Source organism: Panthera tigris, chromosome D4 (assembly GCF_018350195.1).
Source record: "Panthera tigris isolate Pti1 chromosome D4, P.tigris_Pti1_mat1.1, whole genome shotgun sequence".
Taxonomy (NCBI): domain Eukaryota; kingdom Metazoa; phylum Chordata; class Mammalia; order Carnivora; family Felidae; genus Panthera; species Panthera tigris.
In genome coordinates, this window is record NC_056672.1 from 62,922,795 (window position 1) to 62,944,537 (window position 21,743).

Below are 21,743 nucleotides of genomic sequence, written 5' to 3' on the forward strand. Positions count from 1 at the left end.
AGAAGACCTACAACACTGGTGATAGAGGTTTTGAACACTGCCTGTTGTCCTGTCCTTACCTTCCTTCCTGGCCATGTGTTCATTATAGGAGAAAGAGACCTGGATTCTAATCTCTCAGCTCTATCCTAAACCCCCATATGTGTGACCATCAGCAAGTAATTTCACTGCTCTAGGCTTGGTTTTATCATCTGTAAAGTGAAAGTCTCAGGCCAAATGATCTCTAAGGTAGGTTTGAATTGTTTATATGAATATAGCTGTCTTTAGAGAAGTAATACAAGTATACAGAAACAGATACTCAAGTGTGGTGGAGACACATGAGTTAAAAATTTTCTGTGTGCCCTACTCCCAGGTCTCTCTCCTCAAACAAAGCCCCTTTAGACTAATTCTGTCTTCCTGCCTTAAATACTTTGCTTATGCCTCTAGTTCTTAATGTATCTACTCCAAGCAGTATCATTTATCTTTGTACTCTTCAAGACAAAAAATTTAGTTTACTACTTTCTCCTATATTTAATTATACATATGGATATTTTAGTGATTTCTATTCATTTCCTTTAATAGACTTAGAGGACTATTTCTTTTTTTAAGCACAATTTCTTAATCCATCAATTTTTAGTAATATCTTGACTTCCCACTAAGTGAATTAATGTTCCCTCACTTCTCTCCCTTTAATTTCCTAGCTTCTATCAGTTCAATCATTACTTTTATTCCCACCAAAATCATTATTTTTATATTGCACAAAATTAAAATAGTTAAATTCTCTTTTCTGACTATGGCTGTCTATAATGCTTTTTCTGTAGGTTAATTTTGAAAATTGAAAGCCAATAAAGTATAATTGTGTGAATAGCATTTACTGCAAAACAAGGTAGCATGCTTAGATGTGCAGAGGGAGTGCATAGTCTATATCCCCAAACCTGGGCCACTTCAAGAGGAACCCTGCAGGCATCACAGCAACACTGATTCTCCCATAATACTCTGTGTGTTGCTTGAAATCACTTTACATTTTAGCTTGTTTCATATTATGAAGGGCTTTCATTTCAAAATATCCTCAAACTTGAAATTTAGCGTGGTAGCTCTGAAACTTGGCTGTACGTTGGAATCACCAAGGGAGCTGTTAAGAAACCCTGATATTTAGAGGATCCCACATCCACCGTTTCTGATTTAATTGGGCTGTGGTGTGGGCTGAGCGTCTGGGAGTTTTAATTTTTGGCAGGTTATTCCCAGGAGTAGCCCAAGTTGAGGACCCTAACCATTAATGTCAGTCATGTCTAGTAGAGTCAAAGGTAATGAAATATACTGAGCCCTTTGGAAGCAAGAGCAAAAAATAAAACCTGATACTGGCCGAAGGCTTCTAGAACATTTTATTTCTTTGTTAGTTGCAGTTGTCTCCTTTGTAACATATCACTACTAAGATTGTTTAATGAGATGCACTTCTCTGCACTCAGCTTCTGTGATATTTGAATGTCGTTATTTGAATGGTTTTGTTTTCAAGTCTATTCTTTTCTTAGGTAGATACTCTGGGGCATGGGGAGCTGGAGCCGTTGGAAGGAAATTGCGTGAAATTTTGTCAGATCCTTGATATTCACACCTATGTTTTAGTAACTGATGTTTTTTCATTGAGTCTAAGAATTTAACAGGTACTGTGTTTCCAGTAGTTCAAATCTGATTTTGTCTAATGTCCAAGGTCAGTTGTTCTCTTTCAGCACTCCAACCAAGGCATGTAGGAGAGCTAGAGGCAGGCTGGTTGGCCTCAGGTTCTAGTAGGAATAGCAGGCTGTGAAGAGAGACTGAGTGGAAGCAGCACCAGAAGAGCCGGAGTGAACATACTGTCCTTTGGCTGCCTGGCAGTTAGCCTAAAAAGCAAGCACGAGAGAGGACATGGGGTTAGAGCAAATGCAACCCTGTGCTTGACTCTCTCTGTCTCTCCTTTGAAACCAGCTCCACCTGCATTTGGATTTTTTTTTTTCCCTACAGTGATTTTGCTAAATATTGATGCTGATAGCTTTCCTTTCCTTTTATGATACATTATCTCCTTTTTTATCCCAGCTTTCTGAGCATTTCTCAGGCAGGCTGAGGTTTGTGTCAGTTACTGAGAAATTCTCTTTTTAGTACCAACAGTATTGCAACAACAGTACTAAAAGTTGAGAAACTTCTCATTGATATAGTGATAAGGGAATGGACATTTCAATCTGAAGAGTGGAGAAGCTTGCAATGGCTGTTCAAGTCGTTTGCTAGGAAATGGTCCAGATATTATGCCAAAGGACCAGGCAAGGTATAGCCAGAGGTACAACACAGAAAATTAAAGAAATTATTCCAGGGGCGTCTGAGGGGCTCAGTTGGTTGAGCCTCTGACTCTTGATTTCAGCTCAAGTCATGACCTCATGGTTGGTGAGTTCGTGCTCCAAGTTGGGCTCTGTGCTGACACTGTGAAGCCTGCTTGGGATTTTCCCCTCTCCCTGCCTCTCTCCCTCTGCCTCTCCCCCACTCACACTCACACTCTCAAAAAAAAATATTTCAAAAAAAATTTTCCATTTTCCACCTATATTTGTCCACAAGAATATATAAGTTTTTGGAGTTGTAATTACACTATCATTTGATTCCTTGTATAAATTCCAATTAAAGATGAGTCCAGAATTACAAAACCTGCAATAATAATATTTGAACGCCCCTCGATGGTATCATGTCTTCAAGTCACTGTTGCTATAGTCTTGCTCTCTCTGGGACTTATTTCTACATCTACAGTGATTTTCAAAGTATGTTGCATGGACCTAAGCACTTCTTTAGGAATGAAAATTCTTTGGCTTGACCCCAGTTTTTCTCAATCAGAAACTTCAGTGGCTGGGGCCCAGAAGTCTGTATTTTCACACACCCTCCAGGTGATTCGGATGCATACTCAAGCTTGAGAACCACCATCCTGAATGATGAACTCAACTTCCCTTGTTTTGTGTGGATGGCCCTTCCAGCCCTTTCTTTCACAATCCCTCCATCATACTAGCTACATCTCCCCACCTCCTCAGCCACACATCAGCACAGCCAGACCCAGCTCTCCATCCTAACAAAGTCAAGAACTACCTCTAAAATCTCAAACCTCTTTTATGCCTGTGGGATGTTTTCTAAGCTTCTCTGGGGCCTTCCTTTCTTTAATGTCTCATCACCAAACTTCTGGCTATGCTTGATTCCTTGCCCAGCCTACTCTGTGATCAGCAAGCCACATTAGGGCTATTGCTCAAGTTCAGCACTGTCCTAGCTCCCTATTAAACTTTTACTCTGCTATCCTGCCATTTCCCACTGAGATTGATCTGGATCTTCCTGCATGATTAAGCTATTAGGAAACTTCAGGATCTAAGTTAACACACCACAAATTTACTCTCATTTCAGCCATACCGTGCCTGATGCTTGGCCATTATGTCTGGTCAGTCTCCTCCCAGGCTACTCCAACAACTATTCCAAGGTTCCCCAATGTTAATTAAGACTGAAATCTCCATTCCCTTATCACCCTCAACAGATGGCCTCAACTGGAATCAACTGCTACATCCCTTCACCTCTACAGACCTGATTCCAAACCCATTTTTTTTTTCTTCTTTGCTGCCTCTTCCCTCCTTTCCAAAACCAACTCTGCCACCTGCATTTAATATTTAGTTTCGTGCAATCTTGTTTCTTCTAACTCCTTGTCCTCTCAATTATCCCCACTGACCTTGTCTTTAATCTCTCCTCTGGCTCCTTTTGCTTTACACTTAAACATGCCAGGCTCTCCCCTATTTGGCTGAACCCTAAGCTCCCTGAAGGTGGTATCTGCATCTCCTTTATTCACCCCAGCCCTTGGCTCATACTAGGTATTCAAAAAGGAATTGTTACTGATTGAATAAAATCCTTTTAGTCCTTATTTCTCCTGGTATCCTTTCTGGGCCTTTTCCCACCAACCTTCCTTCCTGAAACCTTTCCTCTTCTCTCTCTATTGAAATCGTTGAGCTGAGGGTCACTGTATATGCTCCTAAATGCCAATGTCCGCTTTCCCTCAGCCTTTATTCTGAATCTCCCTGTAGCGTGTGACTACTGATCCCCTTGAAACTTGTCTCCATTTGTTCCCAGGATCCTTGGTTCATATTATTGCTGCTTGTCATGATGGCTTTCTTCTTCATCTCCCCAAAATGAAAGGTGCCTGGGGTCAGTCCTTGGCCCTCTTATGTTCCCTCGCCAGTGTCTCTGTGGAGATTGTCCTTCAGTCTGCTGTCATCAACTAAGCTCCCAGTGTGGATAATTCACAACTCTCTCTAGCCCTCTCCTTCCTACTGAGCTCTAATGCCACCTTTACAAATATCTAGCAGACACTCTCTGGAGATACCATCATGGCCTGAAGAAAAAGCAATGCTTCCCCAGGTAAGAAAGCTCCAAGTATCCACTTGATCAAGTAGCTAAGAAGCAGTAGCATCTTACCAGGGCCCGCTTCATGAAAGCCTCCTGGGTCGCCTTCTTGTTTGCAGCTTTGCCGCCCCAGGCAGCCAGTGCACTAGCCTGCAGGGCCCGTCCGTAGGAGAAACTTAGTTTCCAGGGTTTTGGTAGAGGGCAAAGGTTGATAGCATTGAGGTTGAGAGTAGCATCCTCTTCGCTCATGCCACCAGACAAAAAGCAGATACCTGGAAGGAAAGAAGCCATTCCTCTCTACTATTCCCAGTTTATGTGCCTGGCTTGAGAAAGCGAGCAATGAGCCTAAAAGAAATGTGATGCCTCAATCTTTTCTCTTTGCATGGAACTGGGTTGGAAAAATTAGTTAGCTTTTGCTGAGGTTAACTGGGCTAAAAAGAGAAGGCTTTAATAAATAAGGAGGGTGATTAAATATTGAGGAAATAAATGGATTTTGTGCATTTGGACAGACTCAGGATATGTGGTATCATGGAGTATGAGGGAAAGTGCTGGCTGCCTCTGAGATACAGAGGTCTGTTTCCTGGAAAAAAGAAGACTTTTAGACAAACACAAGAGGTTGTGGAACTCCTTCACAGGATGAGAGCTAAGATCTCAAGTCAGAGGAGAAGGAAAGCCTTACCAGGAACAGCTGCAGGAACAGTACGGTGCAGAGCTGTGACAGTGGCCATAGCCACTTGCTCTGGCATATACTTCTTGGTACAGGCGTGTCCAGCGGTCACCATGTTGGGCTTCAGCAAGGTGCCCTCCAGGTAAACATGATGGTCATTCAGGGCCTTATAGACAGCAGCAAGGACCTGAAGGACAAGAGGTCCAAACAGATGAAACCCAGAGCCAGCCTGACAGTCACCTGACCTTGGCACTTTTATGTCGCAGGGATGAGAGCCAAAGGTAATCTTGTATGAGGCTTGGCCAAAGCTTCCCAACCGGCTTCATCTCAGTCCACCTACTTTTGCAAGTGGAGAAACTGAAATCAGGTTACACTGCAAGTATGAATGAAGTACCTTCTAATTACATTTTTCTCACGTGATGCTCGTCTTATTTTTACCTATTTATTTATTTTTTAATATACAGGTTTTTAAATTTTTATTTATTTAAATTCAAATTAGTTAACATACAGTCTAGTATTGACTTCAAGGGTAGAACCCAGTGATTCATCACTTACATACAACACCTGGTACTCATCCCAACAACTGCCCTCCTTAATGCCCATCACCCATTTAGCCCATCCCCACCCACGTCCCCTCCAGCAACCCTCAGTTTGTTCTCTGTATTTAAAAGTCTCTTATGGTTTGCCTTCCTCTCTGTTTTTAATCTTATTTTTCCCTCCCTTCCCTATGTTCATCTGTTTTGTTTCTTAAATTTCACATTTACTCATCTTATTTTTAAATTTCTTTGTTTACATATAATGTAACTGATCCAAAAAGATAACAGGATTTACCAAAGGTCCCACAGCTGGAGACGTGGATTGTGAAATGCAAGTCTTAGTACAGAAAATCCTGTGCTTTTTCCATATGGAGAATACCATTGTGCCAAAAAAAAAAAAAGGTTTGATAAGTACCTCCTTACCTTCTCAATGCTACGTAATGATTCCAACTGAAGAACATTTCATATATCGCAGCTGATATATGTTAAGTACCAAGATTTTTCACCTGGAATTGGGACTTTTATGTTCAAGACTTACCTTCTCAGTAACATACTGGCAGTGTTCCATGTCATGGTCTCCATCAGGAAGTACCTCTGGTTCAACAATGGGTACCAGCCCATTCTAAAAAGGGAAAAGGAAGAGGTAAAGAGCAGCTCTGCTCACTGTGATCCTTTCCTTAAGAAGATGTTTTACAGCTGCCTGGGGCACCTGGCTCAGTCGATTAAGCGTCTGGGCTCTTGTTTTCAGCTCAGGTCATGATCTCACAGTGTCATGAGTTCAAGCCCTGAGTCAAGCTCTGTGCTGGCAGCGAGGAGCCTGCTTGGGATTCTCTGTCTCCCTCTTTCTCTGTCCCTTCCCCACTCACACTGTCTCTCTCTCTCTCTCTGAAAATAAGTAAATAAACTTAAAAAAAGATGTTTGACAGTTGCAATTGGTATAAAATGGGGCCCTTATAGAGAAATACCATTCACTGACTTAAAGGCAGTGAAAAGAAATGTAATGGGATTTCTAAAGAGCATTTGTAGCTTGGCCAAAAAAGCACAGTGAGGTTAAAAAAAAAAAAAAGTTCTCCTGGGAGTGAATAAAAAAAATAAAAACCCATAGTTTCTATAGATACAGATCATGCTAGAGATTATTCTAGCTACCTCATAACCTAGTTGTCACCCATTTAGTGCAGTCAAGATCACTAAGAAAGATCCCCCTTGTGTGGGTTAATTAAGGAATTAAGCACTGTTTATAGTTCTGAGAACGTTGGTAACTCCAACATAATACCCACACAAGCAAATCAGACGTTAACTGGGATCCCAGGACACTTCAACGTATGTTGGAAACTAGTGTCAGGTCACCATCCTCCAAGATACTATTTGGATTGGGGCTAAATCAGAGCTGTCACTCTTGAGCTAGGGATCTCAGAGGATCATGTTTTAGATGTGATGGAGCATAGGCAAGCAAGTGCCCTGGCCCTAGGGGCTGGATCACTCGCAAGACTCAGCTTATAGAGCTTTGGCAGAGGGCAGCTATTGATGGCATCAGCCTTTGGGTTCATAGCTAACTCATGGAAGCAAATCTTACCCTACCATACCTAGCTATAACAAAAGTGGTACAAAATGCCACCAGGATAAGGGGTGAGATAAGGTTCATGTACTTATAGTAAAATTGGAAAGAGAAGCTCTGAAGAAGGCTCTTTCCTACTGTTGTTTTAGCTCAAGGGGAAGGCTGAGCACCTGCTGACAGATGCTGGCGTAGCGGGCCAGGGCATTGGCATTTTCCTGGATGGCAAGGTTGGATGGACACTGGTTGTCAATCCTGAGCACAGCACGCCATTTCCCAAAGTCAGCACCATCTTTCTTGTACTGGGCACAGCGCTCAGAAAGGCCATCGAGCCCTGCAAGTCACAAAAGAGAAAAAGGCTTCCTTGCACCCTTATCCCTGATCCATGGGGCACTGATGAAGTGAGGAAGTTCTTCTTTGCCTTACCTTTCAGTTGGTGGAGCTTAAGGACTGAAAACATCCAGGCAAATAAATATCAATCCCGATACTGAGCCCAAAGATCTGGGGCTTTATACTTTGTAAGAAGAGAGGGAACTAATATTTGTTTAGTATTTACTATGTTCCAGGCATGATTCTAGGAATTTTGCATACTTCATCTAATTACCATAAGAATTCTAATAGTTAATATTATAGTAGTTTTACAGATGATAACCCAGGCTACAAGAGGTTAAGTGACTTTACCAAGTTTGCATAGCTAACAAGTGACAGAACAGGAATTCAAATTCCGCTTAGCTAACCCAAAGCTGTGGTTCATACTTATCTACTTGGGCAGTGAAGTACCTTGCAAAATTGTCTAATTGGGAAGTGATAGAACCAGGAGTCAAACCCTGTTGAGTCTGATTCCAAAACTTGGGACCTTTCCTCTCTTCTGCTGCTGGATTTTTCTCTAAAACTTATACTCTCAGGTACAGAGTATCTTCTCTGCACAAAGCACTGTGGTAAGCACTTTATGTACCTTATCTAATTTAATTCCCACAACTATTCTGCAAAGCAGACATTGTCATCCCATTTTAACTGGCTCAGAACATTTACATGACTAGCTAGAGGTCACACAGTTATTACATAGAGGAGCTGGGATTGAAAAGCAGATGTGTGTGGCTCTAAAACCAGTGTGATATTCATATTTTGTTTTCCCTTGCTTCCCTCTTTGCTTGCCATCATTTCTAACATATATTGGCATGATTCATATCAGTGGGTGATATCCTTACCTTGAATGGTGGTTTCTTTGTTGGTTCCTGCAAGGGGAGCACCTCCCTGGTCTAACTGTGAACATAATTAACAAGCAATTAGCAGATGTCATGGGCCCCAGGAAAACACAAGCAGAGCCCCTGGTACTAATAGTTGTCATTTTTCATAAGCCAAGGAGTTGAATTCCAAAGGTGTGTTAGTAACAGGACGGAGGGAGGGGCAGAGACACACAATTCAGTCCACAGCAGAAGGGAAGTTACCTGGAAGGAACAATGTCTGAGTGTCAACACTAAGAAGATGGCAAGTATGGAAAACACCGGGAGCTTGGTAAATAAGAAGTAATCTGACAGTACCTGGGATATAGAGGTGCCATATAGGAGTAGCTCCCTTAAATTATGTGTCTAAGAGAAATTTCATGAGCACCTGCACATACCAGGCACTACATTATTCCAGGAAATCAAAAGAATAAAGACACAGCCCCTACTCTCGGCATACCAGAATCTGAGGTCATGAGCCAGAGAGGTAGACAGCCTGGGTTTGAACTGGCTCCAGTTTTGCCTTGCTGTGGGCAAGTTAGCGCTATGCCTTGTAATTCCATTTTCTTGCCTCATCTCTAAAATTAGGATAATAACTAAACTGACCTCCAGAGGTTATAAGGAAGATTAAAGGAGCACTTGGAGTTATAAGCACTCAACTGATACTAGTTTTCAATCCTGAGCTCATGTGGTTTGAGATAACAGAGTTATAACTGAATGAATGGTAAATGCTTCAATAATAATAGTGATCCTGAAATAAATAATAATTATGTGACAGGAGCTGTTTTATAAACTCCTCATTCTTATAAGAGCCTTATGAGGTACGCCCTACCATTCCCATTTTAGAAATGGAGAAACTGAGACACCAGGAGATAAAGTACCTTATAGAAAACTTGGCTGGAAGAAGAAGGCACTGGCAGAAAAGTCTAGAAGAGGATCTGGTCCTCAGGGGGAGGATGATGCTGGAAAGGAGTATGAATGACAGTTGGATGATGAGGGTGTCCAGAGTGTTGGCCCAGTGACTGTGCTGAGAGTTGGGCTGGGATGAAGCAGAAGGGAGGTGGAAATGGAAGTATTTACCTTGATTCCCACCACAATCCCCTTTTCCTTGAGGATGTTTCTGAACAGCTTCCCCTGACTGTCCTTCTGGTAGAGGGTCTCATGGAAAAGGATCACGCCCCCGATGCTCTGGTTGATGGAGTTGTCTACGGTAAAGAGGATTTCCCGGAACTGCCGGCGGTTTTCCTCAGTGTTCTCCACCTTGATCCTCTGCAGGCGGTTTCCCATGGTGCCTATAAGGTGGGTGGGCCAAATGCAGCTGGAGGGGCAAGCCAGGGCTTTACTGCTGGCCTCCTCCACTCTAGCTCAGCGACCCTCAGCAGGATGGCAAGACTCTGTTTTATTCAGATCTTCAAAACTGTCTCCCTTTTGGCTCCCTCAAGAAAGACCTGGGCTGCTGTCAGGATGCTGGTTAGGAAGTGCATGGAATGGACATGTCAGGGTCCAGGTGGGTGGAAGCCACCATTGGGTTCAAGTGGGTTTGTAAGGCCCTCAGACCTCTCTAGCCACTCCTACCGCCCACCCCCAGGTCCAGCCCTCAATCTGACTAGACTATACAGTAGAAGGAGGGATGGGGCGGGCTCTTGACTCCTCTAGCTTCTATCATTTTATGGTGGGCCATAGAGGCCAGCTGCAACCCTCCCTTGTGCCATCCTGGGCTTCTCTCAGCCACAAGCCTTTCCTTGTTCCAGATATGGACACTTCCCTGCCTTCCCTGACCTTCCTTAGCTGACTTTACACTGACTTCTCAGCAGCAGAGGTCTGTGTATCTGACCTCATTCTTATTACTGAGTTCCTGGCCTTGCTATAGTCTATATTCAAAAGATCCCTGGCAGGGCACCTGAGTGGCTCAGTCAGTTAAGCATCCAACTTCGGCTCAGGTCATGACCTCGTGGTTCAAGATTTTGAGCCCCACACTGGGCTCTGTGCTGACAGCTCAGAGCCTGGAGCCTGCTTCAGATTCTGTGTCCCCCTCTCTCTCCACCCCTCCCCTGCTCCTACTCTGTCTCTCTGACTCTCTCTCTCAAAAATAAATAAAACATTAAAAAAAAAAAAAACCCAAATGATTGCTGGCAAGGGGGCCTTAAAATGGAGGGCTTGAGCCTCTTCCTTTGTTTTTCAGAAATCTACCCACTGGAACTACAGGACTCAAAATGTCTATGTTTACTGGGTCTTCTGCTCCCACTGCTGTGTACCTTTACTCCTCCGAGAGGAAAGAATATGATTGTTGATTGCCTTTGCTAAGTTGTAGAAATAAGAATACACTTGTATGCTGTTACTTGCACTCACCTACGGACTCATCTGCAGCCAGGATCCCCTTCCCATTGGCAACAATGCGCTGGGCGATTTCTGAGAGCTCCTTCTTCTGTTCTGAGGTGAGGGCTGGAAATCGGTGGGCCATGGTGACAGGTCTGGAAAAGAGTGTGGGAGTGTCCTGAACAGAACTGCAGGTGGATCAGACAGGTTCATGACCAAGACAGCCAAGGTATGCTACTAAGCCCTGTGGGCCCCTCTATTTCTGAACCATGTCCATAATGGATAAACAAATGAGGTCTGGGTTTTTCCCCCTCTAGCTTAAGTAGTTGCAATTAGCCATAATGGAGGAAGGTGGGATGCCAAATTTCATGGTCATCCTAAATAGAATGTCTTCCAGGAGACCTTTGGGTTCACTGATTCTGAGACTGAACCAGCTAACTAGTGACCCACTCAAATCTGACAAATAGATGGCACTGCGATCATTGACTATCCCTCCATGGATCTCTGGTGCCTTTGGGTGCTCTGGATGACTTGAAGCCAGGACAGTGAGGCTTTCAGCCTCGATGGCCATCTCCCATTTTATTCTGTTAGCCTGGATTATTCTTTGGGTAGGAAGCTTGAGAGGAGGAACTGCCATTTGGCCTTGCAGTTAACCTCCCTTCGGCTTTGGGACATAGAGTATGGTGTGCAAGGCTCTTTTTTCTTATATTCAACCACCTATGACACCATTTGGGATATAAGGGGAGGATTTTCCCTAAGTGGCTCTGGACTGGAGGCTCCCATGGACTCTAGGATCACTCTGTATGCCAAAGTCATACAGTGATCCCTGCTCCAATCCCTCTCAGCTTCACTGCTCTAGCAAAGAGAGACTCTGGTTTGAAGATCCCCTATGCAAGCACCCTCCTCGGCAGTGGCCCTGTGAAAAGAATCTTGCCTCTGTTCGGCTGCCACCTTGGGCTAGTCAAAAATGCAAGCTCCCAGCACTCTCATCTGGATGTTAGAAAGATTAATTTTTCAGGTGTTGGACTATCAAAGAAAAAAAAATGGTGGTAAGGATTATCTTGAATGGTGTCCTATTCAATCCTATGACCTCCTCCTTTCCCTGGTCTTCTCCCTCTCAAACACTCATCCATAGGGTAGATGCCCCATGCCTGCTTTCTACTTCCTGCAAGCACAGGGACATCTCAGTTCTCATTTAATCCACTCAGCAATGGGGTAACCAAGGCAGCTATTATCTTCATTAGTTAACCAGCAAGTTAATACCCAGAGAAGTTAACAGACTTGCCCATGGTGTCAGCTAGGATGAGGCAGAGCTCCCCACCCAGTGCTGCCCCGCATGGCAAATCAATTTCTTCACATTTTCTGCATCCCTTCAAGGCAGGGTTGATATAAGAAGTGGATGGCTACTGAACTAATTCACAAGAGGGTGTCATTGATGCCACTCTCACTTCAACAGGGGTTCTCGCATTAATCCCAAGGAGTGGAACCACAGCACTGTCACTGGGGACAGACAGGATAGACTAATGGGCAATGATCTCTAGAGAAGATGATCTTCCGAGACCCCTCCCATCCCAGCCACCTGAAGATAGGGTTTCCCCTCATTTATATATTAGTTCCTAAAATTGTATTCGGGGATTACTAACTTTAAATCTGGCCACTAGTTCTTTATGTGGATAAAAGCCAACCTGAAATTGGTGACCTTCAGACCAAAGTGCAAATTTTCTCTCTCAGTTCAGGTAATTGCATAAAGGAATTAACAAATAAGAAATACAGATGTTTCCCTGATGAAACAAAAGGAAAACATCACCCAATAATAGCAAATGACCATTTATTGCCAAGTACTCTGCTAATTGCTTTACATGCACTATATAATTTATTCCTCATTATACCCTCAGAAGGCAGCTGGGCTTCTCCCCTCCCCACACACACATTATATAATAGATAAGGAAAGAATATAAGAAAGTTTAATTATTTGTCCAAGGACATGTAACTAATAAGGCACAAAGTTAGGATAAGGGGCAGTACTCCCCTCTTTCAAGGAAAGAGTGAGCCTGGTGAAAGGAATCAGCCTTTGGGTGACTCTAATGTCCCCAATAACACCCCCAGAGTACTTGTTGATGACACCCCCAGAGGACCCAAAATCCTTGGGCTGTGGTTCATCAGCCTTACACTATAGAGCTTGTCGATTTATAAACATCTCATATATTCATACAGGGTTTTGATCCTAGATCAGACAGACCTGGATTCAGACACTGGCTCTGCTTCCTCCTCACTGGGACCTTGAACAAGTCAGTAACTTCTCTGAGTCTTAGTTTACTATGGAATAAATGGTGCTAATATCTGCTCTGGTTGTCTCGTTGCCAGGTCTAATGTAACTTGTGAGCACGCGTACTCATTGTAGTTGCTCCGAATATGTTTGTCGAATTAATTGCATGATAAATTGGAAGATGTTTTATAATGCATTATGAAAATGTTGGATATTACTATATATCTCTTTATAAATGTTAAAAAAATAATTACCCAAGATCCCATGTTTCTATATACTACCAAGTTATTTTTTTAGTCTGAGTGTGCTGATTCAACCAGAAAAAAAAAAAACAGAGAAAAGGTCAAATTGAACCAATACTGCTTATGGGAAGTTAAACTTCTACAGAGAGATTAAAGGTCTGTATCACATCAGCACAAATGTTGCCCCTCTGTTAATCATAAAACAGGGTCACAGACCAATGTTCATCCCTGGAGACAGGAAGATAGCCAGGAGTGGGTGACCGTGGAGAGTGATTTCCGTGCTCCCCAGCCTCTGCTCACTGAGGTCTCAAGCCAATTTGTTTTTAAAGTGTGATGGGAAGTTGTTCACATTGTATTATTACAATGGGGGGGGCGGGAAGCAAGTTTCAAGGAAGTATGTAATATTTAGTATCATTCTTTTTTAGTTATAAAAAAATGGTTTGGGGCGCCTGGGTGGCTCAGTCGGTTAAACATCCGACTCTCAGTTTTGTGTCAGGTTGTGATCTTGCAATTTCGTGAGTTCAAGCTCTGCATCAGGCTCTGCACTGACGGCATGGAGCTTGGGATTCTCTTTCTCTCTCTGCCTCTCCCCTGTCCATGCCATCTCTGTGTCTCTAAAAATAAATAAATAAACCTAAAAAAAAGTTTTTTACTAGTATAACACATACTGTTTGTGCATCTATGTAAGCAGAGAGTAACCACCCTGGAGTTACTTGTGGGGACTGAAATGGGATGGAGTGACCCTCACATTTTACTTTATAAATTTTTTGTAATGTTTGCTTTCTCAATAAATAGGTTTATATATTACATTATTTATTATACGTAATATATTAACAGGTGATACATATACAAATCTGGGAGAAGTTTGTATGGAAATATGAGAATAGAAGGTAATCACAGAAAAACAGAAGTGCAAGTGACCTCAGAGATGTCAACCCTGCCAACTTTAAAGATGGGGAATCTGAACCTCAGAAAGAATATGTCTGATGCCCCTCCTAAATTGTGATGCCCTGGGATTATAAACCACATCCTACTGGCTTCTGACTTGGAATCCTTTCTCCAATCCTTTTTTAGAAAAATAGCAGATGAAACCTACAGTTCTTTCTGCCTTCCTTGAAGAGGTTCTGTGAAAAGATAATGATTTGTAAAAATGAATATTTAACTCCTAGGGAAATATAAGGGAGTAAAGAGTCCATTTGCTTCTCCATGTGCAAGGCAGATGGGCTTTCAAGAAGACATGAGGAGCTAATACATTGAAAGCCTATGACCTCCAGGCAATGCGAGCAAGATTTTACATATAGATGTGTGAAGATGCCCACAGCTTCATTACCCATCCATCCACCCACCCCCATGTCACAGTGACAAGCACAGTGAGATGCCCTATGACAGCTTGATCCCTGATGCTTTGAACACACATGCGGTAGCTCAGAAAGAGAGCTGAGTGTTGCTCTTTCTTCTAAACTGGCACCTAGGTCAAAGGCACTTCTTGGTCTCCATCCAGCACCTCAGGCTTTAGCGTAGGTCTGGGGTGGTCCCCAGATGTGCCTTGGCTTAATGGCAGCAGAGCCCAAGTCCCTACTGGATCCCAATTGGCTAACGGAGCCCTAGGTAACTAGAAAGAAGTTTATTTTAAAAGGCAGAATCTCCTGGGGTGCCTGGGTGGCTCAGCCCCACTCTGGATTTTGGCTCAGGTCACGATCTCACAGTTCATGGGATCAAGCCCCCTGTTGGGCTCTACGCTCGCTCGACAGGGCAGAGCCTGATTGGGATCCTCTCCCTCCCTCTCTCTCTCTGCCCCTCCCTTGTGCATAAAGGCAGCATATCCTCATAACACATCTATTTTTCAGACAGTAGAACAAATATCCTAAAGTACGTCAGCAGCTTCTGAGTTATTCCAAACAACTTAAACTGTAGGATCTTCAAAGTAGGAAATGTTACAGAAAGCATCAAACAAGTGGAAATTTGACAATTCATAAACAAATGATGATGGTGCTCTGTGACAATTCCCAGCCTGTTCCATTTTCTCATTTGAGCAGTGGGTGAAGGCAAGGGTAACAAGCAACATACACCAGGAGCTCATTTATGTGACAAAGGAGCTTCAGGGCCAGCACTAGCAGGAATAGGAAGAGAATGAAGAAAATGACATCAGGCAATAGATATGTAAACAAATCATTGAATTAAGCAGTTGTCATGGGGAGAATAGAAATGAGCAGGAACCTCAAAACATGATTGGCACCTAACCAAATAAGAGCATTCAAGCTGTTTCTCCTAGGCCAAAGACAGAAGAGCTTTCATGCAGGTCACACTGGGAGCTGACATCCATCCTGAGCATTTTGCCTCCAAAGAGTCAGCAAAGGTGTGGATGAGCATTCACGCTTAGGGAGGAAAATCATTTCAGTACAACATCACATTTTCAGCAACCATCAAGTTTCTCCTGAAAACAAAAGCAAACAGACTTTCTCCTCTACCTGTGTAGTGCCATTGTTAACCCCTTACTCCCAGGTGCTGTCCAGGCAGACAAAGGAAGTTCTTTTACTTACAGTTTGTGGGGGAGAGTCCTCTTAGGTATCAGAAGCCGTGGACGAGGCAGCAGCTGCCAAATAGGACGAACCTTTGGGAACACACAGTTTTTATAGAGGTCTTGTCAAAGTTTGTTTGTTGTGGGTTTTTTTTTAACTTTCACCCTCCCCTACCCACCTTGGCCTGATAGGGAGGTGTTTATCCGATACCTGGTTGGCTCATAACCAGCCAATCCTGATCACGCTCACACACTCACTGGACTCACAGAATGTTAAAGCTACAGTGGATATCTGGAGACCATGTAGTTCTTAACCTAGACATCATTTTTCAAGTGAGGAAACTGAGGCCCAGAGGATTAGGGGATTCCCTTAAGTCACAGAGCTAGTAAATTACAGAGCTCTAGAGCCACCCAGAGAAACTGGGAAGAATGTCACTCTTGCTATAGCACTTACTAAACACATGACTTTGGCCAAGGCTTTATGTCGGTTTGTTTCTTTTCATTTCTGCAGGCCTTAATCTCCTCCTCTGTAAAATGGGATCTCAACTTCACGATAGCATTAAATGAGTTTGCAAAGTCCTTGCACACATTAGGCATGAAAGATCCTTCCTATTCCCCAAGAACCAAGCTGGGCCCCATGATGTTTTTAATACCAGAACACACTGTATTTACCCCATTCCCATTCTCTCTTACACTTTACAAGTTTGTCTTTAACTTTGCTAAAAACTAGAATAAAACCCAGAGTGATTGGTATAAGCCATCAGTTTTCCTAGATATACACTGTGTGGGTGTGGGTGCATTCTACAGGGTTTTTTTTTTTTTTTTTTTTTTCCTGATCACTAAACCAAAACCTAATTCAAGAGAAGGCAAATAAAAATAGTGTCTGCTTCCTCAGGCAAATAATGAATGTGGCAAATAAGAGTTATGTGGAAATCTAAAAATAATGGAGTGGCCACGATCATAGGAAAGTATAAAATTTTTAGGAACCTATTCCTTTGGAATAACTCATAAAATGGGAGGAAAAAGACCCTAAAAACCAAGTGCCCAGTGGTATAGAGTGTAACACTCTAATGAATGAACCGTCAATGAAATGAAAGAAAAAGAAGCAAAGACAAAGCTGTCTTTAACATCAGAGTCTAGGCTCAGACAGCTTCTAAAAATGGGGGAGTGTTAGACATTGAATGTGATTGTGAAAGGAAATTGAAATGTTTGAAACACAAAATTGAAGCTCATTTGCCTAGGGAAGGTTTGGCCAAGCAAGGCCTGTCCTAAGGATCGCAGGGGGCTAGGCCAAGTACAGACCATTGGCATTCTTTTTTTTTTTTTTAAACATTTATTTATCTTTGAGAGACAGAGACAGAACATGAGCAGGGGAGGAATGGAGAGAAAGGGAGACACAGAATCGGAAGCAGGCTCCAGGCTCTGAGCTGTCAGCACAGAGCCCGACGTGGGGCTCAAACTCACGAATCGTGAGATCATGACCTGAGCTGAAATCCAGTCGGACGCTTAACCGACTGAGCCACCCAGGCACCCCTGGTGTTCCTGACTCCACTTGCCACCCGAAGGCACGCTTTCTGGTTTCCCCGTGTCTGCCTGGTGCTCCTTCAAGCCCTGGTGCTTGATTCATCAGACCACGATGATCTGCTCTGGGGACATGTGAGTTTCAGCAGATTTGCTCTGTGTCAAAGGAGAATGGAGGAAGAGAAGGTGGACAGTGACGAAAGAGTACAGAGTAGGGTTAGTGACGGCCATTGGCGGTCAGGGCTGGAGTGTCAGAAGTGTGACTAAATCGTGCCACCCACTGAGAGACGCACGGTAGAAATAATTTACTTATGCTACCAGCACTGGTTCTTCTTGCTATAACACTGGCAGCAATAACAATACTAATAGCTATGTTTAGAGGTGTTATGATGCATCTGGTTCTCCCTATACACGATTTGCAATCTCAGCACCCCTCTGTGGAAGGGTTTATTACTCCTGTTTTCTGGATAAGGAAACTCTGGTTCAGAGAAAGCGAGGGACTTGCCCAGAGTCACAGGACAGGTACACGGGGACGCTGCCTCCTCCAAGCCAGTGGTCTAAAGCAGAGCTGCTTACCTTTTGGCGACCACAGACTGCATAGATTAGTCCTTCCCCTCCAGACCTCCCAGCAGTTTATAACCTTGGACATTAACCTGCATTCATCATGGAAGAATGCCTTGCGTAGGCAGACCTGGGTGGCCCTGCACTTGCTGGGCATCATTTCACGTGGACAGCAGCCTGGCCAGGCGTGTCAGAGGATCACTACCATGCTCACCCCTAGTGGTGCCACCAGCATTTGGCTGCCTCCACGGTTTGATGTGCAACTGAAACTCAAAGTTCAGGAAAGCAAGGCTTACTGGAACATAGAGAAACAGCAACTCCTGAGCAACACAGACTGCTAGCAGGGTTTTGGTTCTTTTTGTAAGTCTCTTAACTTAGTAAAATGTTCAAAACTGAGGTGCTACAATATGCAGAAAGAACATGGGACTTGGGCACTATGAAACACTGGGGAATCCTTCAATCTCTTTGATGCTCAGTTTTGCCATTTGTAAAATGGGCTAGCGATGCCTCCATCTGAAACGGATTATGAAGCAGGAATGAAATGACATATGATGAGGCGTTTAGCACACAGTAAATTTTTATTAAATGGCTTGATCTGAATATATAACTCTGGTTTAGAAGTCCCCAGTTGCAGACTCTTCTAACAGAAGAGTACCTCCAACAACTGCCATGTTTATTCTCCACTCCCCGCCCTACTCTAGATACTTTGGATTTGAATATGATATCTACATAAGTCAACTGACAGGCCATGAGTTCAATGTTTTCATGAGCACTATGAGGTCTGAGTCCACAAACTTACACATGCAAGTTAATCTCCTATATATAGTTACACTCAATATAGGGTTAGTAGTATTATAAGGGCGACTGGGTGGCTCAGTCAGTTAAGCGACCGACTTTGGCTCAGATCATGATCTCATGGTTCATGAGTTCAAGCCTCGCATCAGGCTCTGTGCTGATAGCTCAGAGCCTGGAGCCTGCTTCGGATTCTTTGTCTCCCTCTCTCTTTGTCCCTCCCCTACTTCCACTCTCTCTCTCTCTCTCTCTCTCTCAAAAATAAATCATAAACATTATAGGATTAGTAATATTACAGAGGAAGAACTTTCCTAAAAAGGGGCCACATCTACACAATGGAAGGAAGATCCACGATTGGGTCAATATGGCCTTTTAAAATATCGTTTCTAATCTGTGGTACAGACATTTCCTTACTATCTTGCAATCTGCTTTAGTGGTTGGGATGGTTTCAGGGCCCTGAAAGCAGTGGTCCTTATTTTGGTCACAGAGATAGAGCTAGTGTTATTTCAACATAGCTCACGGCATTTTTACTGAGGTTGTACGTATAAGGCATTTTGTTAGCTACAGAGGCATTTTGCAGAGAGTACACTTTTGTAGAGAACACAAGATGATTAAGACTGGCCTGTTGTCAAGAAACCTCTAAGAAGTGGGAAGAGAGAGTTGAGGTCAGGATCAAATAAAATCAAACCAAATAAGAGAATGCATTTGAAAGTACAAGAGATTGTGGTGGTGGTCGTGGTGGCTGTGATTGCAGTGTTCAGTGAAGACTCCATGAAGAGACATGAAAGAAAAGTCTAGATATTCTGGATTGCTACATGGCCAGGTTAGCCTCCATACTATCTGATTCAGCACGTCAGACTACAAGATCTATGTGCAGAAAGACAGTGATAATTTAAGATTATCTAAATTCAAGGGGCGCCTGGGTGGCTCAGTCAGTTAAACGTCTGACTTCAGCTCAGGTCATGATCTCGTGGTTCATGAGTTCAAACCCTGTGTTGGCCTCTGTGCTGACAGCTCAGAGCCTGGAACCTGCTTTGGATTCTGTGTCTCCCTCTCTCTCTGCCCCTCCCCTGCTCACGCTCTGTCTCTCTCTCTCTCTCAAAAATAAATAAACATTTAAAAAATTAAAAAAAAAAAGATGATCTAAATTCTAGGTCTTAGAAATACCACCCCCTTGAGACTAGAGACAACTAAAGCCTGAATGTGATAAAGAATGAGGTTTGCCTTGTCTGAGGAAACTCATATGTGCAGTTAGGACGCTGCAGAGGTAGAAGCAGTTAGAAAGAATGGGGCTGCAGAATTTCAGAATTAGAGTGTCCAGTAGTTCTCTGACAGGAAAGAGTTACACTGTGGTCAGCAGTGACCACAAGCCCCCGTTGTCCCATATTCCCTCCTGGAGAGTTGTTTACTGCCTTGTCAGTGTTTTTTCTCTGCCTTTTGCTCAATCATATCAAAGTCCAATTTTTCCCTCACTATCTAATCAGGACTGTGGGTGATCACCGTGTATTTTTTTCCCCACTATTCCTTATCTCTTTGGTGAAACTGTTTGGTGTTTAGGTGAGAAGGTATTGTGTGCTAGTACAAAGAGCCACAGATAAGGAGCCACAAGATCTGGGTGGTGGTCTAGTTCTGCCCCTGGCTAGCCATGGGACTGAAGGAAACCACGTCTTCTCAGCCTCCCGTCCCTGATGGGCAAAGTGGGCCTAGCAATACCACTCCTGTGTAATTTTTCCATGTTGTTGCACGGAGTGAACAATATCATCTAAGTGAGCGCTTTGAAAACTATAAAGCCCCACCTAATTACAAGGTGACTAAACCATGTTCTTCATGGAAGCAAACATCACCAGTGCTCCTGGCATGCGTGTGCACACTCACACATGTATGAGAATCAGAAAAGGTTCTAGTCCTAGTTCTGCTCTGAACATCTGGAAGATATTGACCAAGGGAGGGCATTACCATTTGTTGACCACCTACTCCTTACAGGGCCTTTTCTGGGCACTTTGCATAGAGTACATCATTCAGTCCCCACTGCATCAGCCAGGTAGGCATTGTTTTGGAGAGGAAGGAGTTGATCCTGTTTCTGGCCCAAGGGCACACCATTAGTAAGTAGCAGGGCGAGGACTTTTAAATACAGATCTCTAAAGCCATCCTAGGACCTTCTATGGGCCTATGCATCATCCATGCAGTGAAGGAGGGATCCCTTCTAGCTGTGATATTCTACGGTCTTTCCCCCTGAAATTGTGTGATTTTGACATACATGGTTATCCTAAAACAAAGAAAATGGTTTTAAACAATAATATAAGAAGCTTAAATTAGACCATAAAATGCTTTCTTTTGGGAAGTATTGTTAAAATGGATTATTTATTGATTAGAAATCTTCAAAATGCTGATGTGTATGAAAGAAACCGGGTAGTTCTAAGTCCCTGTCTCCTATTCCCCTACCCCTTGGTTTGCTTTATCCCATAGGAATGAAGAGTGCCAGGCTGACCAGATCCTGGAAAGTTGGATAAAAGGTCCAGACTCTGAGCAGCAGCCAGCCAGCCAGCCAGTATATGCAAATGGTGGACCAGCCACTTGCTTAGTGACCACATCGGTGCCACCTACTCTCCCACAAAATGAAGAACAGGGTCACTCAGCCTCCTAGGTAATTAATCCAGTTACCTGAAAACTCAACCCTGTGCCTTTCTGAAGGCCCAGACATAAATTTTTTTGGTAAGTCAATATTTTTTTTTTTGTCATTAAGAATTTGGACTTTGAAGTCAGACAGAACTTACCCTTAAATTCTGGCTCAGAGCTTCCTAGTCGTGTTACTTTGGGCAATTCCTCTAAGCTTTTTGAGCCTCAGTTTCCCTAGCAGCAAAAGGATAATAATAAAATGTGACCTATGACATTGTTGGAGGATTGGATTGAATAATGAGCAAAAAGGGTTATGCATGATGCCTGACAAAAATTAATTACTGGATAAATAACAGTTGCTATCATTCTCCTCTTCATTATCCCCTTCTCCCACATTGTCCAAACTCCCCTCTCCCTTCTCTGTCACCAAAGAAGAGTCATTCCAAAACTTTTTCTCCCATAGCACCCAACCTCATCATCTCCTGTGTCCTTCACCCTGAATCCTCCCACCTCACTCCTACCCTCAAAAATCTTTCTTCACTTAATATACAGAAAAATTAAGGTGGCTCCTGAG

At 43.2% G+C, this 21,743-nt stretch overlaps 1 protein-coding gene and 1 long non-coding RNA gene across 2 annotated transcripts; one reads left to right on the top strand and one right to left on the bottom strand.

Annotated features, from left to right (window-relative positions):
* Positions 1–1,341: 1,341 nt before the first annotated feature.
* On the bottom strand, positions 1,342–16,280 carry ALDOB (aldolase, fructose-bisphosphate B). The gene is made up of 9 exons (XM_007089262.3): positions 15,702–16,280; positions 10,687–10,808; positions 9,418–9,629; positions 8,323–8,377; positions 7,288–7,448; positions 6,101–6,184; positions 5,039–5,213; positions 4,432–4,631; positions 1,342–1,850 (listed from the first exon to the last, which is right to left on the bottom strand). Exons 2-9 carry the CDS (start codon positions 10,796–10,798, stop codon positions 1,755–1,757), a joined length of 1,095 nt encoding a protein of 364 aa, XP_007089324.1. The 5' UTR covers positions 10,799–10,808; positions 15,702–16,280; the 3' UTR covers positions 1,342–1,754.
* Positions 9,573–21,423, top strand: LOC122232984. Its single transcript, XR_006210371.1, has 3 exons — positions 9,573–9,636; positions 10,520–10,772; positions 21,020–21,423. It is a non-coding gene; the product is annotated as an uncharacterized LOC122232984 (long non-coding RNA).
* Positions 21,424–21,743: the final 320 nt, after the last annotated feature.